The sequence below is a fragment of the Oncorhynchus mykiss genome, chromosome 3, assembly GCF_013265735.2.
Source record: "Oncorhynchus mykiss isolate Arlee chromosome 3, USDA_OmykA_1.1, whole genome shotgun sequence".
NCBI lineage: Eukaryota > Metazoa > Chordata > Actinopteri > Salmoniformes > Salmonidae > Oncorhynchus > Oncorhynchus mykiss.
The window spans coordinates 3719420-3737601 of NC_048567.1; the positions used below are offsets into that span (position 1 = coordinate 3719420).

Genomic DNA, 18182 nt, shown 5'->3' on the forward strand with positions numbered 1-18182 from the left:
ATTCTAATCAACCTAATAATTATGACACACCCCTCACTACTGTCCTTGGTTGCACTAATTGCACTGTTTGTCTACAAAACCTGGTTCAAGCATTCATGGCATTAGTGTTTTACCGATTGGATTACTGGGACTGTATTAGTATGGACTGTGCAACTGTTTGTTTTTATAGCTTACAGTTCATTCGCTGTTGGTCAGCACCTCTACACTAAATAATTGTCGTTGTGTGTACACCAGCTAATGCTTTTCATTAGTCATGACAATGCAACAGAGATACAGGTAAATCATTTAATTGTAATAATTTAATCAAAGAGGAAAGTCATTCCATAAACCCTGGTAGAAGGATGTGATTCAAAAACATCAGGCTACGCTTCCTACTTAATTTTTAAAGACCTTACAGTATCTTCATTATTTAAAAGTACAGTTGATTCCTGATAAGTGCGCATTGTATGCAAAGTGCAAAAAACCTCATTAGTGCATTGTAGCTCAATCGTCCCATTTCAAATACAGCCTGGATAGATACAGGTTATGTGCATGTTCCGGTTAGCTCTCACATATGACTGTCTAAAGACATTGGATTTATCAGGAGTTCACTGTACTTCACGTTACTCCATCTTTTGTACATGTTTCTCATTCCTCCCCTTTAGCACCCATCTATACATGTACTATTCTCAAACAGGAAGTAGAGGACTGAAAGAACAAGCAGAAAACAGTACAGCAAGGGGCTGACAACACTGCCTCCTTGTGGACTATATGGAGCAGTACAGGCAGGGCAAGGGGCAGCTTTATGCTTCAGTAGGCTACATACTGGTTATATCTGGTAACATGGAGCAGTGCAGGCAGGGCGAGGGGCAGCCTCCTTTTTCAAGTGTTAATGTCATGTCCACAAGTACAGTAAAATGCCTTTATTGCTAGCCTCAAACCTAACAATGCAGTAATCAATATGTATCACTAAAAAACGGTTCATGCTTCTGTTGGCTACATACGGGTTGGTCAAACTTCTAACACATGGAAATATCAGTGGTTAACACAGGGTTGACTGAAAATAAGCTGTATTCTCTACTTACAAAACTAATTCTGAACTTTACTAAAGGCTTCAAATAAACCCTGATGCACCCTCAGAGAGCCTCCCATGCTGTTTACAACCCCACCATGTGCAGGTATGTTTCCTTCATTCAACCATGTTTTCTGGTGATGACCTCAGTCATCATTGGGCTTTGAGTTTCCTGTGGTTGTGGTGGCATGATCCATACTCACGACATCTGGTCTTGTTTGTAGAGTAAAGCCTACAGGGGGTGGGGGGCAGATAGAGAAGTAAATGAATGAGATTACATGTTTTGTTAACTGTCAGAAACCAAACCCCTGCTCATCCAGGTCAATAGATCACAGAAGGGCTCAGAATGATGAAAAGTTAAATTATCTAATAACGAGTGACTATAGGGCTATATCCCAAATGGTGCCCTATTCTCTAAAGTGCACTACTTTGGGCCAGAGCCATATGGGAATAGGGTGCCATTTGGGACGTAGTCTAGAGTATTTCAGGGTCACTGACGATTGCTGAACTGTGTCCCACCCACCTCCTCTGGTAAAGGTAGAGGATAAACATAATCTCATCCCTGAAGCAGCCCAGCTGGTGGGATGGGTGTGTGCTGAAGACACAGGCAAAGGCATCGTTGACGAATGTATTGACTGCCTAAAGAGAAGGCACAAGAATGCTTAATTCTCACTCTGAATGCACCCCCAATGAAACCCTATTCCCTATAGTGCACTACTTTTGACCAGGGCCCATAGGATGCACTATGGAATAGAGGGCCATTTGGGATGCATACACAGTGTCAATGTGAAGAAGAACAGACAACTTGATGACACTTTAGATGGACTTTAGGTAAGCAGCTGCTTATCGCTCCAACAACAACAATGAATTATACTATAAAACAGTTACTACTCACTTTATACATCAATACGTTCCATTGCAAATGGCCCACGGACTTCAACTGAAGAAGAACAAGAGGAAGAAAAGAAAGTGAAGTGAAGATTTGTGTCAAAATAGAACATTTTAGTCAGGGCTCATTATGCTCTAAATTAGGACAAAAGTAAGACAAACCTTGAAGTTAATGAACAGCTGAGGAGCCATAGAGAGGAATCCAAAAGCATAAATCCCTGCAGGGGGAAGCCCAGTTTCAGTTGGAATTATTGATATTACCCACTAATACAAGATGTAGGATCTTAATTTGACCTTTATTGTCAAAGCAAAATAATGCTGCAGCAACATGAGTTGAATGTTTAGTCCATGTTGCTTGATTGGTGGTTAAGCTATTAGCTGGCCAAAAGTAGGCTATATGTAATGTGCTATAACATTGCACATATCGCCGTTTGTTAGTGTGGGTATTCAGCGAATTTATGTCAATGGGAACCTTGTGAACCAGCCTGATCTCTCGGTAGGGCACATTCTGTTTCACTTCACAGTACAACAAATAGTGAGTGCATCGTTCAGTCTGCTTGACCAGGCTAGTGTTAAAGATCTATATCAAATATTGTATTTGTGTGATCAATTGATATTAAATTCAAAATATAACCTCCAAGGAGGGTTGATAGAGTATGTGTAAACTTACCACTGACAAGGCTGTTGATTAACCATGAATAGTAGCTGTCAAAATAAAATGTGAATATTAGATACGTTGATGATCAATGTCCTCATCAAACCTATTTAGTTATATTTTAAATGTAATTAAAATCCAGACTTGTCTTACTTTTTATACCTCAGGTATACCAGAGAGAAGATGGCTCCACTAATAGACAGAGGGTACACTAAATAAGACAGGCATTTCATTGCCTAGAAAATGGAGAACTGCATTAGAAAATACTTGTCTGCTTGATTTATGGTATTAGTGTTAAGAGGAACCAAACACACCACTAATTCAGCACTTACCTGTGTGTCATGTTGTATAGTCTTTCTCTCTGACTCATCAAATTTACCAACCTGAAGACAATCAGTTTCAAGGAATAATCCTGAATTTATACTACTGTTTGTTTTTAAACACTAAAAGATACATTTATTTCAATCAGTTTTTTCAATAACAGATTCTTAATTAAATCAACATATACTCATTGGCCCTCCATGCACACAACGTGAATAAACTATTTCTATATTTGCTTGTAATACGTACATGAACTATAGACCTAGAGGTTCTCCACTGTAGCTGTATTTTGGAGACCTTTTTCACCTTCCACACCTATAGGTAGAGGGAGAAGAAGGAATTCATGAGACCTGGTATGGTCACACAGAACCTTCTGCCATCCACAGCTATGGTTGGCAAAAAGCATTGATTATTTCTATTGATGTTCTAAATCCTTTCCAAACTGCTGATTCATGGCAGATACCTCAATTGTGGTTCCTATTCCAACAGGAATGAGACCTAGCAAGCTGCTTTGTTCCTCCAGCATTTTCAGGAGAATCACTATGGTGCTAAAGCATCTCCACAGCACTGGAACAGAACAGCATAGAGAAACAGATAGAGCTTGGTTAGTTACTGTATTATTGACTGTATGTTTGTTTTACTCCATGTGTAATTCTGTGTTGTTGTATGTGTCGAACTGCTTTGCTTTATCTTGGCCAGGTCGCAGTTGTAAATGAGAACTTGTTCTCAACTTGCCAACCTGGTTAAATAAAGGTGAAATAAAATAAAATAAAATAAAAAAAGTTCTGAGGTAGATGGGAGTAGATCAGTAGATTCGTGTGCTGCTGGAGGTAGTGTTTGTGGGCGGATGGTGGGTTTATCCAGAGGCCTGCCATGGATAACTATCTGTAGTACTGATACCCAAATCTACACAAACTGTCCCAAATGGTACCCTATTCCCTATGTAGTGCACTACCATGGTCAAAAGTAGTGTACTATAGAGGGAATAGGGTGCAATTTGGAACGTATTTCAAGCCTGACACCTCATCTTCCCTAACTCAATTAGGAAATTGGCATGACACCTTGGATGCATAAATAAGAACATGAAATGCATTATAATACAGATGTATTTTACTCCTCCCTCACTCTCACCTGTTTTACGAGACATGCCCACCATGTTTTTCTTCTTCCTCCAAAAGCTTATGTCATTTTTAAAGGCCAGGAATTCAAATATGAACTGAAAAATTAGACATAGAAAACTGTAGATGGCTGACATGATTTGAAATGATCTTTGTGATAGAAGTCATGAACTCTCATAGGAAAATCACTTACATGGAATGCGGTCACCAAGGTAGTCAATGCTAACAGGTACAAGTTGTTGTCCACAAGAACACCTTTGATTTCATCTATATTCACCTCAGTGAACCCTGTAATAAATGAAGCAAAAAAAAGTCATTTTACAGGAAGTTGACAAACGTATGTTGTTATCTCAGTAGTTTAAAAGGAGGGCTAAAGTAATAAACTAACCAAAATGTTTCAGTGAAAACATTACATCCTGCATGTGGATCCAGAGACGGAATTGCCTCAGCGATAGGCCTTCGTAGGATATTGTAAGAGGTAGTTTGGTTGTGGAGCCGTTAATCTCCTACAAACACATGCTGTAAAAACAAGTATCCTCCAAGCCCTCTTTGTGAGGCATGTTTTAATGTTCTTGAAAGTAGTATTTATAACTGTAATATAATTTACAAGAAGAGTAACATCTCACCATCATGTCCTTTACCCTGACGCTGAGTTCATCAATATGTAAAAGTGGCAGATATACCATCCTGTTCTCATCCTGAAATCTAAAACACGAGACAAAATATCTGAAATACAAAACATCCATATTTCTCACCATCTCTGTAGCTAGCTCTGCATAATGTGAGTGATGCTGTGCTATATAAGTGTACTGTAGGCCTTATAGTGCACACCCACTCCCCAAATAAACACACTCACACAATACAAACATGTTATATGAGACTTACACTCTCATGTAGCGCCGGACATCACTTGGCAAGGTCCCTCTGTTGAAGGTGAAGTCCTCTGACATCATGTTTAGGGTTAGACGGGACCTCCAGTGAGAGATGGGTCTGTCTACTACTCGAGGAGCAGTGGCAGCATGTTTCTGAGAAAATGCAAGACCAGGAGAAGCCATGAAGGAGATGATCGAATGGGTCAACCAAACAGAGCCGTTACAGCTGATCTTTTGCCAGTCCAGACTGAAACATAGAGGAATCGTTTTGTTGTCTTACTTTGAGGACCTCTTTAGCAGAGCTGACATTTTTTCGGGACATCATGTAGGTGCTGAGCTGGGCAACATGATGTACCTGCCGGTTATCCTGCAAGGGAGACACTCCAAACTTGTGTACATAAACCAATGTGTGCAGAGTCCCGTTGTTACGTGTTGCCAACGGCAGGGATACATTCACCACCCTTTAAATCAAGAAAAGCAATGGTGACAGGTGAAAGATATAGGCTTCTGTCCCAAATGACACCATAGTGTCTATATAGTGCACTACTTTAGACCAGGGACCATAGGGAATACAATGTCATTAGGGATGCAGCCCATAACCTTATCTTTATACTCGACTAAAAGTGACATGCTATTTTTACGCCACATGACTGCAGATTTAAATGGGACTTCGGCCTACCTTTCAAATTTAGAATGTATGTCAAAGTCATCTATCTTGATGATGAGGTTGAGTTCACTGTGGTCAGGCCTCAAACTGGAGAAAATGCTGAGCTGTTAAAATAAATCAGACTTTGCATTGATTCAATTCAATTTATCTTTATGGGCTCTGAAAGACACTTCTTGTGCACCATGGTCACTAATTAAATTGTGATGCATGAATTCTCTGACCAAATACAATAGCTAAAAATTATTAATTGCACTAAAAACCTACCCTAAATCTAGGGTTTCACTGCAGTATGTGTAAGATCAAGGCCACTATTTACCTGGAGACGAGGTCTTTCTGCAAGATAGGAAGAAATGCAGTCTCCTTTACCTCTCTCACAAGGCTTGGTGTACACAAAGCCATAAATCACCCAGCAGGTGTGTGACATATACACGACGAACACTCCTAGTAAAATCTTTGTCAGATAAGTCCTTTTGAATAGGTCCTTTGAACTCGTCGGCTTTGAATAGCACGAAGGGAACATACTGGTATGAAATGTAAAAATAAAAAACGACCAAAACGAATGGTGGACATTGACAGCTAAAGCTAGGAGTATAGGACCACAAAAGTGCGTCAATGATATCAGAAAATATACAATTTATCAAATCAGGCGCATCATGCCGCTCCGTATCTTCTAACCCAGAACTGTATCCAGGCAGCACGCGGAGACGCCTATTCGGTGATGGTAGTGATGCTGCGTCTCCTCGGTCTACGTCACGTCAAATACTGGGTGACGAATGGGTGCCCACAGTGGTACCCACAATGTGAAAACACAGCCCTCAATGTGATGTATATTTTCAGCATAGGGAAATTACATTTCGTGGATAAATTGGAAAATGTGTAGGGTGTTTTGTTTCTTCCCGAACATTTACGGAAATCTCAAGTAAGGTTTTCTTTCGTTGAACAACTTCATTGGTTGAAATTCATTCATCCTCTCGAGTTCAGGGTCATGCACGAGCACGTGTTACTGTAACACCAAAACACCCCAATGCCTGCTGGTTGTAGTTGCTCTGAGCCAGCTGTCCCTGTGTTTAGGAGGAATAACGTATCTTGGATTTAGCAATACCAGATGCAAGCCTATTGTTATTTTACTCACATATGGCACTTTTTTGCGACAGGTTGAGAAGTTCGTTCGGGAAGCACGAGCTAGTCTCCTGCTAGCGGCATATAAGTTTGTTCGCTAACGTTAGCAGTTAGCTAACTTACTAGCTAGCGCCTTGTTTGCGTGCTAACTAGCTAAATAAAGGGGATACCTAGTTAGTTTTACAACTGCATGCATTCAACTGAAATGTGTCTTCTGAATTTAACCCAACCCCTCTGAATCAAAGAGGGGCTGCCTTAATCGACATCTACGTCTTCGGCGCCCGGGAAACAGTGGGTTAACTGCCTTGCTCAGGGGCAGAACGACAGCTTTTTGTCAGCTCGGGGATTTGATCCAGCATTTTACCCGACTTTGGACTGAAACGGTTGTATGATTTTGCAGAACAGTGCTGATAAGTTTACTAGCTACCTAGCCTACGTTAGTGATTCTGTTCCGGGTGCAAGTGGAATAACCAGTAATGCAACTGATCAGCTGGCTAGACCAACAAAGTTGCTAAATAACTAAGGACACTTTGCTAAAATGCAGTGGTGCTGAACAAAGCAATGGAAGCTTGTTTCAAGTCGTTCACCATGGGTGGTCTTCGGAGATCTCTGGACATTAAATTCAGGGTCCTCGCCGGCTTTTTGACCTGCAGAACAGTGAGTTGTTCCAGATCACCTATAAAATGCCAACTCTCCAAGCATCAGCCGGTGACGAGGGGGAAAGCAACACTGTTGCGATCATGTCCGTCTGGTAGGCGATGTAACATTTTTACTGTTATGGCTAGACCTAGCTGCACAAGGCTACTCCCGCCTCCAGTAGTTGATTTAGGGGTGTTGGGGAGACTACATACATGTATTTGTTTAAGAGACATCTGGATACTGTGTATCAGGATTGTGTGGTCATTTACACAGGTGGTTCAAAAGATCCAAGGACAGGATGTACTGGGTCAACATTTGTAGTGCAGGGATGTGGGGTGGAAGTCAGGAAACGTATTACAGATCATCTGGCTGTGGAGCTGATGGCCATACTGTTGGCCTTCCAGTGGCTGGAGGAAGTCAAGCCAGACATAGTAGTTATTTGCTCTGATTCATGTGCAGTGTTAATGAGTCTCCAGTCCTTTAGCTCATGTAGCAGACAATACCTGCTTTCCAAAGTGCTACAAACCCATGGCAGGAATAGACAGATTAGTATACAGATAAGATTGACTTGGGTCCCAGCCCATGTAGGGGTGGAGGGGAACGAGGCAGTTGATGTACTGGTGAAACCAGCACTTAGTAGTGTTGATGTTGTCGTTTCAATGAGCCATGCAGTGGCAAAAAGCCTGATGTGGACAGTGAAGGTGCAGAGATGGCAGGAGCAGTGGAATAGAGATACTATGGGCCGGCATTTATTTCAAGTACAGAGGAAAGTTGGGGAGGGCGCCAGGAAAGAACAGAAGAGAGGAGGCTATTCTTACAAGATTAAGAGTGGGACACAACCAGTTGAATATGTCCTTAAATGTGACAACAAAGCATCCAACATGAAAGTGTGGTTATTGCCAGGAAACAGAGACTGTGGAGCATGTATTGCTACACTGTGGGTAGTATCAGAGGGAAAGAGAGAGGCTGAGATCTAATATGAGGGAGAAGGGGAAACAGGAAGTTAGTTTAGAGTATATTAAGTAGAACGTCATTAGATATAGTCTCAAATATTTAATATTTTTTTAAGAGCAACGGGGCTGGCAGGTAGGATTTAGTTTCTCCCCGTCTCTGGCCCACACTCCAGTACAGTAGGTCATGCACCATAAGATTGGATGCCAACTGCTGATAAACCCCCCTGAAAAGGAAGATCTAGCTGCAACACAAATGTTGTTGTTGGCTAATGGATTATTAATGTTGTTTAATTGGCAGCATATTTCATTCGCCATAGAGGAACTGAGGCATCCCTCTCCAGTGTGGCTCCTGCTTTTGTTATGGTAAGTGGCAAGTTTTAGTTGTGTCAATCATATCCAATTTTAAATTGTTATTCTAGTCTCTCCTGAATGTTATGTCTGTCAGCAGTATATCGGACATGATCAAATGTTTATCAACATTGACAATGCCAACATTCTATTAAAAAAAAGGTTGCTTCTGCAAAATGCAAGAAGAGAGAGAACCAATGTGTCAGTTCTTTGTGACTACCTATATTGTTCACCTGAGGGAGTGTGTGGAATGTATCTAGAAGTTCTACAGAAATATACTGGCAGTAGGTACAACTGTGCTCTTCTGTCATAGATGAAATTTGACAAAGATGGAAATGTAACCACATTTGGTAAGTATTGGAACATCTATTGTCCTCATTAGCTTGCCCATTATTAGCTTTTCTTTAGTTTTCTGTTCTCACAAGGACTACATCGAAATGCAATTGTTTATTGTACTTTGTTACTGACAAGGTATTTGCCCTTCCTATACATTTTGAGTGTGACTTCTGACCCCTGGTCTGATTCCTATCGCAGAGAAGAAGAAGATGGAGCTGTATCATGAGCTGAGTCTGCAGGCCAGAGACCTCAGGTTCCAACACCTCACCAGCATCACCGCTAGGAACAACAACATCATCATTCGCATGGAGGTAGCTACATATTGTTTTTGTTTCGTGTTACAGAGTTATGCTGAAGGTACTGTTAGCTAAACTGCTGCATTTGTCACCTGTCGTGACAGCTAGCCTCAAATTATCCTCTAACTTTTAGAGAATCCTATGATTAAAAAAACAAGTAGAAAATCGCACACTAGAAAAGACAGGTGACCGAACTTGACTCGTTTTTGCACCTGAACCGAGTCTGTTCTTGTGTCTTCAGGCCTTGAAGGCAGTAGTGACCCCCAATAGCCTGTTGGTGTTGGATTTCCGAGGTCTGGGATTGGAGAGATGGCTGGTCCTGGAGTTGGCTCCACAGTTGAATGGGGACCATGGAGCTCTGGCCACTCATTCACTGCCATTTGAGTTCAGAGCCCTTGAAGCTATTCTGCAGCACAGGGTAAGACACACGCTACGCAATCACTCATTTACTATTCATTTATCACAACAATTGTTCACACTTTATTTGGATAGTCCCATATTGATGATCTACTCATGGTCATACTATCTGTTGATAAGGAACTGTTGCTAGGGTAAGGGTTGAGTTCAGAGTTCGGATCAATCAATTACATTTATTCACAAAGCTCTTTTTTACATCAGCAGATGTCACAAAGTGCTATACAGAAACCCAGCCTAAAACCACAAACAGCAAGCAATGCAGATGTAGAAGCACTGTGGCTAGGAACAACTCCCTAGAAAGGCGGGAACCTAGGAAGAAACCTAGAGAGGAACCAGCCTCTGAGGGGTGGCCAGTCCTCTTCTGGCTGTGCCGGGTGGAGATTAAAAGAGTACGTGGCCATTAAGGCCAGATTGTTCTTCAAGATGTTCAAATGTTCATAGATGACCAGCAGGGTCAAATAATGATCAGTGGTTGAAGAGGGTGCAACAGGTCAGTACCTCAGGATAAGGGTTAGTGGATAGTTACTCGATATGTTGTTGACAGTTATTGAACATCTACAAACCATCTACTTGGGACTATCCAAATAAAGTGTCACCTGGTATTTGTTTACGCATGTATGTGTCTGTTTGTTTTGTGTATAGGTAAACACCCTTCAGGCTCGACTGAATGAGGTTCACCCTGTCATCCTGGACATTCTAGAGTCACTTGTGGATCCTAAACTACTCTCTGCAGATCGCAGCAAACTGCATATACTTCTTCAGAACAGCAAGAAGTGAGTGGAAAAGCAATGCCAGTCACATCATGATAAGGAGCGTTGCTGCTTTTGTATGTAACGTTTGGTTCATCTTATCAAGGCAGATCCTCTATTATGGGCTTTGGGCCAGTAACTGAAAGGTTTCTGGTTCGAATCTGAGCCGACTATGTGAAATATCTGTCAATGTGCCCTTGAGCGAGGCACTTAACCCTAATTGCTTCTGTAAGTCACTCTGGATATGAGCATCAGCTAAATGACTTAAATGTATTGTAGGTGTAGAACAGATGAACACCTATGGTTATAGTTGGGCCAGGGCTATTGTATGGATCTAGAAATCCTGCACTAGAAGGCGTGACTGGTTTAGCTCTGTGTCGTCAATCTCATTCCCTTTCTCCATCCTGATTCGGGAGACTTCCAACCGGGATTTTGGGGAAAGTTAACAGAATTTTTCAATCCTAACTGTTTTCTGCCCAGCCTGTCAGAGCTGGAGACAGACATCAAGGTCTTCAAGGACAGTCTGCTGAAGATCCTAGACGAAGAGGAGATGATCGAGGAGCTTTGTGTCACCAAGTGGACAGATCCACGTGTGTTGTAAGTGAAATTTCAACATGCAGATTTTGTAGGCACATGGTACTTCATGAGATTATTTGTGTTCATTGTACACGTTTTTCATTATGGTGGGAGTGAGCGGACAACGGGAGGGTTGCTGGCGTCAATACGTCAGGGGTCACCCTTGATATAAACCTCCTGAACTGCTCATTGGGCACGGCACTGTGGCTGCTCTGTGGTCCAGCCTTTTAAACCTAGTCTGTGAGTGTGTCTGAGGGGTTGGTACAGCAGGAGACACATTTCTCTCGTATAGATGAATGTCTTTTTTTTTCTTAAGAGTTGTTGGATGAAAGCTTTATTGGTCTCTCTTGTTGTTGTGTGTGTCTCTGGAGGCAGTGAGGAGAGCAGTCTGGGCATTGATCATGCTGAGGAGATGGAGCTTCTCCTGGAGAACTACTTCATGCAGGCTGAGGAGCTGGGCAACACGACCAGGGAGCTCAAGGGCCTGATAGACGACTCCGAGAGTGTTATCTTCATCAACCTGGACAGGTACTGGCGACTAAACCCCGTCTGTGTCCTTGTTTCCTAATATAGTGCAGTACGTTTGACCAGGGCCCATAGGACTCAAAAGTAGTCCACTATGTAGGGAATAGGGCAGGGGTTCTCCAACCATTTGGGCCCGGGGACCCCTTTTGTGATAGAAAATTCATCAGGGACCCCCTCATCAGAACACACCTCGAGTGAGATAAAAACAAATAGCATACAAAAAGTTTTTCTATGACTTCAGCAGGTCATGGCCAGACGAACCAAGTCTGGGGCCCTGGGAAGGAACATTTTTAAAGGCCCGTCTCTTGACATCAGAGACAACATTTTGCAGTTTTCAAGCCAATATCCTGTAATTCTACACATTTTGTCACGTGGCAGAGATTATTTTGTTGTTGCAGCTTTAAGAGACAAAACGTTGTAGTTTTAAAGCTTCAATGACTTCCAAATGTATGGTTGGTGAAGTACTGTGTATATCAATATCCCTGTGAGCCTCCCAGGCCCATGTTGCCCAGGGTTAAAAACATACATTGTAGATGAATAATATTATATTTGATTGTATTACACACTAAACTTATTTCACAGATCCCTTGGCCAAAATGTGTTTAACCTGTTGTTAGTCATATTTAAGGGGGGCCGTCAGTTATCCATCTCTGGTATAGTGTAATAGTCATGCTGCGTCACCAGTTATCCATCTCCGGTATAGTGTAATAGTCATGCTGCGTCACCAGTTATCCATCTCTGGTATAGTGTAATAGTCATGCTGCGTCACCAGTTATCCATCTCTGGTATAGTGTAATAGTCATGCTGCTTCACCAGTTATCCATCTCTGGTATAGTGTAATAGTCATGCTGCGTCACCAGTTATCCATCTCTGGTATAGTGTAATAGTCATGCTGCGTCACCAGTTATCCATCTCTGGTATAGTGTAATAGTCATGCTGCGTCACCAGTTATCCATCTCTGGTATAGTGTAATAGTCATGCTGCGTCACCAGTTATCCATCTCCGGTATAGTGTAATAGTCATGCTGCTTCACCAGTTATCCATCTCTGGTATAGTGTAATAGTCATGCTGCTTCACCAGTTATCCATCTCTGGTATAGTGTAATAGTCATGCTGCGTCACCAGTTATCCATCTCTGGTATAGTGTAATAGTCATGCTGCGTCACCAGTTATCCATCTCTGGTATAGTGTAATAGTCATGCTGCGTCACCAGTTATCCATCTCTGGTATAGTGTAATAGTCATGCTGCTTCACCAGTTATCCATCTCTGGTATAGTGTAATAGTCATGCTGCGTCACCAGTTATCCATCTCTGGTATAGTGTAATAGTCATGCTGCTTCACCAGTTATGCATCTCTGGTATAGTGTAATAGTCATGCTGCGTCCATACAAAATATGCTGGCAGAATTATCTAGCTAGACAAAAATAAATCAGTTTTAAGTGTATTGCTGATTTAACTGGCTTTTGGTAGACTTAATTTGTCCTGATGTTGTTTTCTGTTCTAAGCTGCATTTAATGCTATCGGGGGAACTAGCCTGTTTTTCCAACTGCTGAACATGGCATTTTCCTTTTCTCCTGTTGTTAATTGGCTTAACCAGCTCTCTGTTAGTCAGGCCTAGTTTGTCACCATCCCATTTCCGTCTGTCCCCATGGGCCATGGCCCACCCAGTCACCGGAACGTGATGATGCGTCTGAACCTGCAGCTCACCATGGGGACCTTCTCACTCTCCCTATTTGGCCTGATGGGCGTCGCCTTCGGGATGAACTTGGAATCCACGTTTGAGGAGGTTAATGATATGTGTTGATGATAAAGCTTTAATCTTAGAAATTACACGTGAGACACTTTAACAATGAGTTTGTTAACCTGGCAACACATGCTCATTGTAAACTAGCCAGCTGCAGCAATGTAATATTGCTAAATGGCAGATGAACCTGAGGTGAAGGATGACTGGCTCAGTGTGTGGTCCATAGAGATATAACGCTAGATCAAACAGAGTTTTATCTATGGTGTCGTGTTTGTTCCCCCAGGACCCCAAGGTGTTCTGGCTGGTGACAGGCTTCATGTTCCTGGGTAGTGGACTAATCTGGAGGAGACTGCTCTCGTTCCTGGGTCGACACCTTGAGCCTACCGTCCCCCCACAGGTAATTTAATAGTTCATTATTATTTATTTGGATATAAATGTGTATCATCTAATATGTAACGTGTATAACTCAGTAATGGTCAATACCAGCCCCTGTCTGACATCTTGACCATGCTTAAGCTCAGTGTTTCGTCTTGAGATCATTTCCATGACTTGTGTTGTTATAAAAAGCCTCTTTGTCCTCCCTAGATCCCAACAGTTTGGAAGAGAAACCAAATCAACTCAAAAGGAGGAGAGGTGAAGAGTGGACTAAGATGATAGTTCCTTGTTGCACCACCTCTCTGCTGAGGAATCTGAACTGTTTGACTGTTTTCATAATACAGTGAGATTTTCCACTCGTTTATTGCAGAGGAATGTTTTTTTTCTCTTCATAATCTCAATATTAGTTTTTTTGCAATTGGTTTAAGACTGTTGTAAGCAGTGTTAATATATTTATTAACATCCTGGATATATTGTTATAATGAAGAACACTGTATACCTCCATCTGTATTCAAGGATACTGCACCAATTCTTACTGTCCAAAAACATGGTCCCACTGTTCACCAAAACCACTGTTCAAATAGTTTTGACTGACTATACAGCTAATAAATAAAGACATTGAGTACTGAGCAGTCTCAATCTTTGAAATAACTAAAAACCCAAGGACCTTTCCTGTTTCAGCATGACAATGCAGCTATTCACAAAGCGAGGTCCATATAGAAATGGTTTGTCGACATCGGTGTGGAAGAACTTGACTGGCCTGCACAGAGCCCTGACCTCAACTCCCATCGAACATCTTTGGAATTAATTGGACCGCCGACTGCAAGCCAGGACTAATTGCCCAACATCAGTGCCCGGCCTCACTAATGGAAGCACGTCCCCGCAGCAATGTTCTAACATCTAAACTCAGCAGAAAAAGACACGTCCTCTCACTGTCAACTGAGTTTCTTTTCAGCAAATTTAACGTGTAAATATTTGTATAAACATGAAATTCCAAGTTCCACAGACATGTGACTAACAGAAATGGAATGTGTCCCTGAATAAAGTGGGGGGTCAAAATCAAAAGTAAGTCAATATCTGGTGTGGCCACCAGCTGCATTAAGTACGGCAGGGCATCCCCTCATGGACTGCACCAGATTTGCCAGTTCTTGATGTGAGATGTTACCCCTCCTCTTTCACCAAGGCACCTACAAGTTCCTGGGCATTTCTGGGGGGAATGGCCCTAGCCCTCACCCTCCGATCCAACAGGTCCCAGATGTGCTCATTGGGATTGAGATCCGGGCTCTAGAACACTGACAGTCCTGTCTTGCAGGAAATCACGCACAGAATGAGCAGTATGGCTGGTGGCATTGTCATGCTAGAGGGTCATGTCAGGATGAGCCCGCAAGAAGGGTACCACATGAGGGAGGAGGATGTCTTCCCTGTAACGCACAGCGTTGAGATTGCCTGCAATGACAACAAGCTTAGTCCGATGATGCTGTGACACACCGCCCCAGACCAGACCCTCCACCTCCAAATCGATCCCGCTCCAGAGTACAGGCCTTGGTGTAACGCTCATTCCTTTGATGATAAATGCAAATCTGACCATCATCCCTGGTGAGACAAAACAGCTACTCGTCAGTGAAGAGCACTTTTTCACAGTCCTGTCTGGTCCAGCGACGGTGGGTTTGTGCCCATAGGCGACGTTGCCGGTGATGTCTGGTGAGGACCTCCCTTACAACAGGCCTACAAGCCATCAGTTCAGCCTATTGCGGACAGACTGAGCACTGATGGAGGAATTTTGCGTTCCTGGTGTAATTCGGGCAGTTTTTTCTTCAGTTTAGTAGAAAGCCTTCTCAGAAGAGTGGAGGTTGTTATAGAAGCAAAGGAGTGCCAACTCCATATTAATATCCATGATTTTGGAATGAGATGTTTGAAGAGCTTTACTTTTGGTCATGTAGTGTAACTCAAGTTTTCATCCTCAGGTCCAACATAACTATTGTGCCATTCACATACAGTAATGTAGTATGTATTTATTAGTTGTATCATTCACAAAGTGGTCACTGCAATGCTGTTTGTCATTACAAATTAAATAAAAATATAGGACAAAACAATTCACTACAAGAGAGACCTAAGACGACAACATAGCATTGCAGCAACACATATAAATAAGGAACATCTCTCTAATGTGATATCATACCCCTTCATCATTAACAGTCGAATGGAGGGTAAAATAGCCAATATGTCCATATGTGAAATATTTAATAATTCATAAAATAAATTATTACATGTGGGATATTGGTAGGCCTTTTGTGTCTACACTAGTGGTGCGCGGGTCAGCTGTTTGTTCACCCGCAAGCAATTGCAAATAACCCATCTGCAACCGCCGGATTATATGTTATAAAGTGAGAATATGGGGTCCACACCCAACCCGCATATATAGAGAATGCGCTAGGCTACAGTCGGAGGCTGCAGAGCAATATTTTGACAGGGGGTGCAGGATTTGTTTTTGCCTGATTTCGGTATTTATGCTTAGAATTTCCGACATTTTGGTTGGCTTCATGTTGCTTTAGAAGACTAAATAAACCCTTGCTGAACAGAATGTAATAGATCGATAGAATGAATGCTTCAATCTAGTTGACATCGGTAAAGTTCTCTCATCTTTCGTGGAGCAAAGAAGTTAGGGGCTGGGGAGAAAATACAATGAAGCAACAAAAAAAACGGGAAAGTTTTTCTGTGCAAAATGTCCAAATGATTTTAGTTTGACCGGTTGTAAGCCAAAAGTAAACTGTGAAAACGACCCAACATGTTTCTGATAAGATTTGAGTTCGGCTTCGAAGCATATTTTATGTGGTTTAAATTGAAATACTATCCGTTTTTATTATGAAGACAGCACCCAGATGTTATCTACAGTAACTGAGCATGGCATTCTCTCAAAATGCAGAACGAAATAAATATTTCTCCACTCCTGTACCCAAATCCATATTTTACCTACATTTGGTATATAATTTTACAGCAAGAAATGCTTACTTCTGCATGAGTTAGGCTATTATTAAGGATATAGCCGTATTCGCACGGGACTAGTATTACTAGAGAACGTTGGTTAAGAATTTATCACAGAAATGTCCGTTATTCCACAAGACAATTAGGACTGGATCGTTTTTTTTCCAAACTGCCCCCTGTAATTCTCTCTTTGTATCTATAAAATGACAGTTATGACGGAATCGTGGAGGTTTTTTTTCTAGGCGTGAAGAAATTTAAAAAAATACCAGAACCTCAATGTAGCCTATAAAAATATCACAATAGTTAAACATTTCTGGATTTTTTTTAAAAGGTATTGTTTCTCTTTATTTAATCCGCCCGCCACCCACGTGCCCTTCAGCCACACGACATGTAATGACCCTAAACCCGTCCGCCCCGCAGATATAACCGCGGGACTGCCGGTTATGAGTCAACCCGCTAGTGGTTTTATGAATGTTGATAATGTGTTATGTAGATGTGTATAAATCGTGAAATGTTTGCCTTATCATAACGCGGTATACTTATCAACTACAGCACTTAACATAGTAATGTCCACATAATTGACATGAACCGGTGGTGATGACTACTTTGACTCAACAACATCAGCCCTCAGAAGAATCAAGAAAATATCTCCTGTCAGATTACCTACTGAAAGTATTAGCTTGGCTGTATCTTAAATTGTCATTATGCAATTCCACACATCCTCTCTCCTAGCCTCGCTTCCTTCTCAACCATATTGAAGGAGAAGGTCTGGAAGGGGGAACTTGTCCAAGTTCCCCCTCCCAGACCTTCTCCTTCAACCATATTGAAAGATAAGGTCCAAGTTCCCCCTCCCAGACCTTCTCCTTCAACCATATTGAAAGATAAGGTCCAAGTTCCCCCTCCCAGACCTCGTCCTTCAACCATATTGACAGATAATGTCCAGGTTCCCCCTCCCAGACATTGTCCTTCAACCATATTGAAAGATAATGTCCAAGTTCCCCCTCCCAGACCTTGTCCTTCAACCATATTGACAGATAATGTCCAAGTTCCCCCTCCCAGACCTTCTCCTTCAACCATATTGAAAGATAATGTCCAAGTTCCCCCTCCCAGACCTCGTCTTTCAACCATATTGAAAGATAATGTCCAAGATCCCCCCAGACCCTTTCCAATGCATTTTGAGATTAATCCAGAAAGAGCCCTAATCATGCAGATTCCTTCATTCTATGATTTACTACTCATCATTATAGCTTTGCATACATTATACAATTTACCTTCCATAGTACTAAACCAGGGTGTTGCCCTAGTACTACACAGCTGATTCAAATAACCAACTCATCATCCAGCTTTGATGATTTGAATCAGCTATGTAGTGCTAGGGCAAAAACAAAATGTGTACCCAATGGGGACCCCAGGACCCAGTTTGGGAAACCTCGGTCTAAACAGATCATGTTAGGACAGCAGTCATGTTATTCTGTGTCTTCAAACAACATGAACCTTTTTGATGCATCATAAAACATGCCTTTGAGCTGTTTTGAATTATTTAATAACATCT

The 18182-nt window shown here is 41.9% G+C and overlaps 2 protein-coding genes across 6 annotated transcripts; one reads left to right on the top strand and one right to left on the bottom strand.

Annotated features, from left to right (window-relative positions):
• Positions 1–280: 280 nt before the first annotated feature.
• On the bottom strand, positions 281–6276 carry LOC110507329 (cleft lip and palate transmembrane protein 1-like protein). Of its 4 annotated transcripts, none has more exons than XM_021587267.2 (17): positions 5889–6276; positions 5585–5676; positions 5186–5366; positions 4919–5058; positions 4660–4738; positions 4422–4539; positions 4227–4321; positions 4047–4131; positions 3379–3482; positions 3165–3230; positions 2927–2977; positions 2748–2830; positions 2610–2644; positions 2102–2157; positions 1947–1991; positions 1575–1690; positions 281–1283 (listed from the first exon to the last, which is right to left on the bottom strand). In XM_021587267.2, exons 1-17 carry the CDS (start codon positions 6090–6092, stop codon positions 1205–1207), a joined length of 1629 nt encoding a protein of 542 aa, XP_021442942.2. In that variant the 5' UTR covers positions 6093–6276; the 3' UTR covers positions 281–1204. The 4 variants fall into 4 exon arrangements, with proteins under 4 accessions (XP_021442942.2, XP_021442927.2, XP_021442951.2 ...); XM_021587252.2 differs by having other exon boundaries at positions 4660–4759; XM_021587276.2 differs by lacking the exon at positions 1575–1690 and having other exon boundaries at positions 4660–4759.
• A 258-nt stretch (positions 6277–6534) lies between these two features.
• On the top strand, positions 6535–14277 carry LOC110507370 (magnesium transporter MRS2 homolog, mitochondrial). Of its 2 annotated transcripts, XM_036966094.1 has the most exons (11): positions 6542–7442; positions 8582–8646; positions 8945–8981; positions 9166–9278; positions 9505–9681; positions 10323–10453; positions 10910–11026; positions 11381–11533; positions 13198–13315; positions 13557–13670; positions 13859–14233. In XM_036966094.1, exons 1-11 carry the CDS (start codon positions 7253–7255, stop codon positions 13925–13927), a joined length of 1284 nt encoding a protein of 427 aa, XP_036821989.1. In that variant the 5' UTR covers positions 6542–7252; the 3' UTR covers positions 13928–14233. The 2 variants fall into 2 exon arrangements, 1 of the variants encoding a protein (XP_036821989.1); XR_005040203.1 differs by lacking the exon at positions 13198–13315 and having other exon boundaries at positions 6535–7442; positions 13859–14277.
• The last annotated feature ends 3905 nt before the right edge of the window (positions 14278–18182 follow it).

Excerpts from the sequence above, each read along its gene's own strand:
- LOC110507329 (XM_021587252.2), bottom strand. The coding sequence starts at position 6,092 with ATGTTCCCTTCGTGCTATTCAAAGCCGACGAGTTCAAAGGACCTATTC. Across the intron at positions 5,059-5,185 it reads CTGCTAAAGAGGTCCTCAAA|AAACATGCTGCCACTGCTCC; the intron begins GTAAGACAACAA and ends GCATTTTCTCAG. Across the intron at positions 4,760-4,918 it reads GTCCGGCGCTACATGAGAGT|ATATTTTGTCTCGTGTTTTA; the intron begins GTAAGTCTCATA and ends TTTGTATTTCAG.
- LOC110507370 (XM_036966094.1), top strand. The coding sequence starts at position 7,253 with ATGGAAGCTTGTTTCAAGTCGTTCACCATGGGTGGTCTTCGGAGATCT. Across the intron at positions 9,682-10,322 it reads AAGCTATTCTGCAGCACAGG|GTAAACACCCTTCAGGCTCG; the intron begins GTAAGACACACG and ends TTTTGTGTATAG. Across the intron at positions 13,671-13,858 it reads AGCCTACCGTCCCCCCACAG|ATCCCAACAGTTTGGAAGAG; the intron begins GTAATTTAATAG and ends TGTCCTCCCTAG.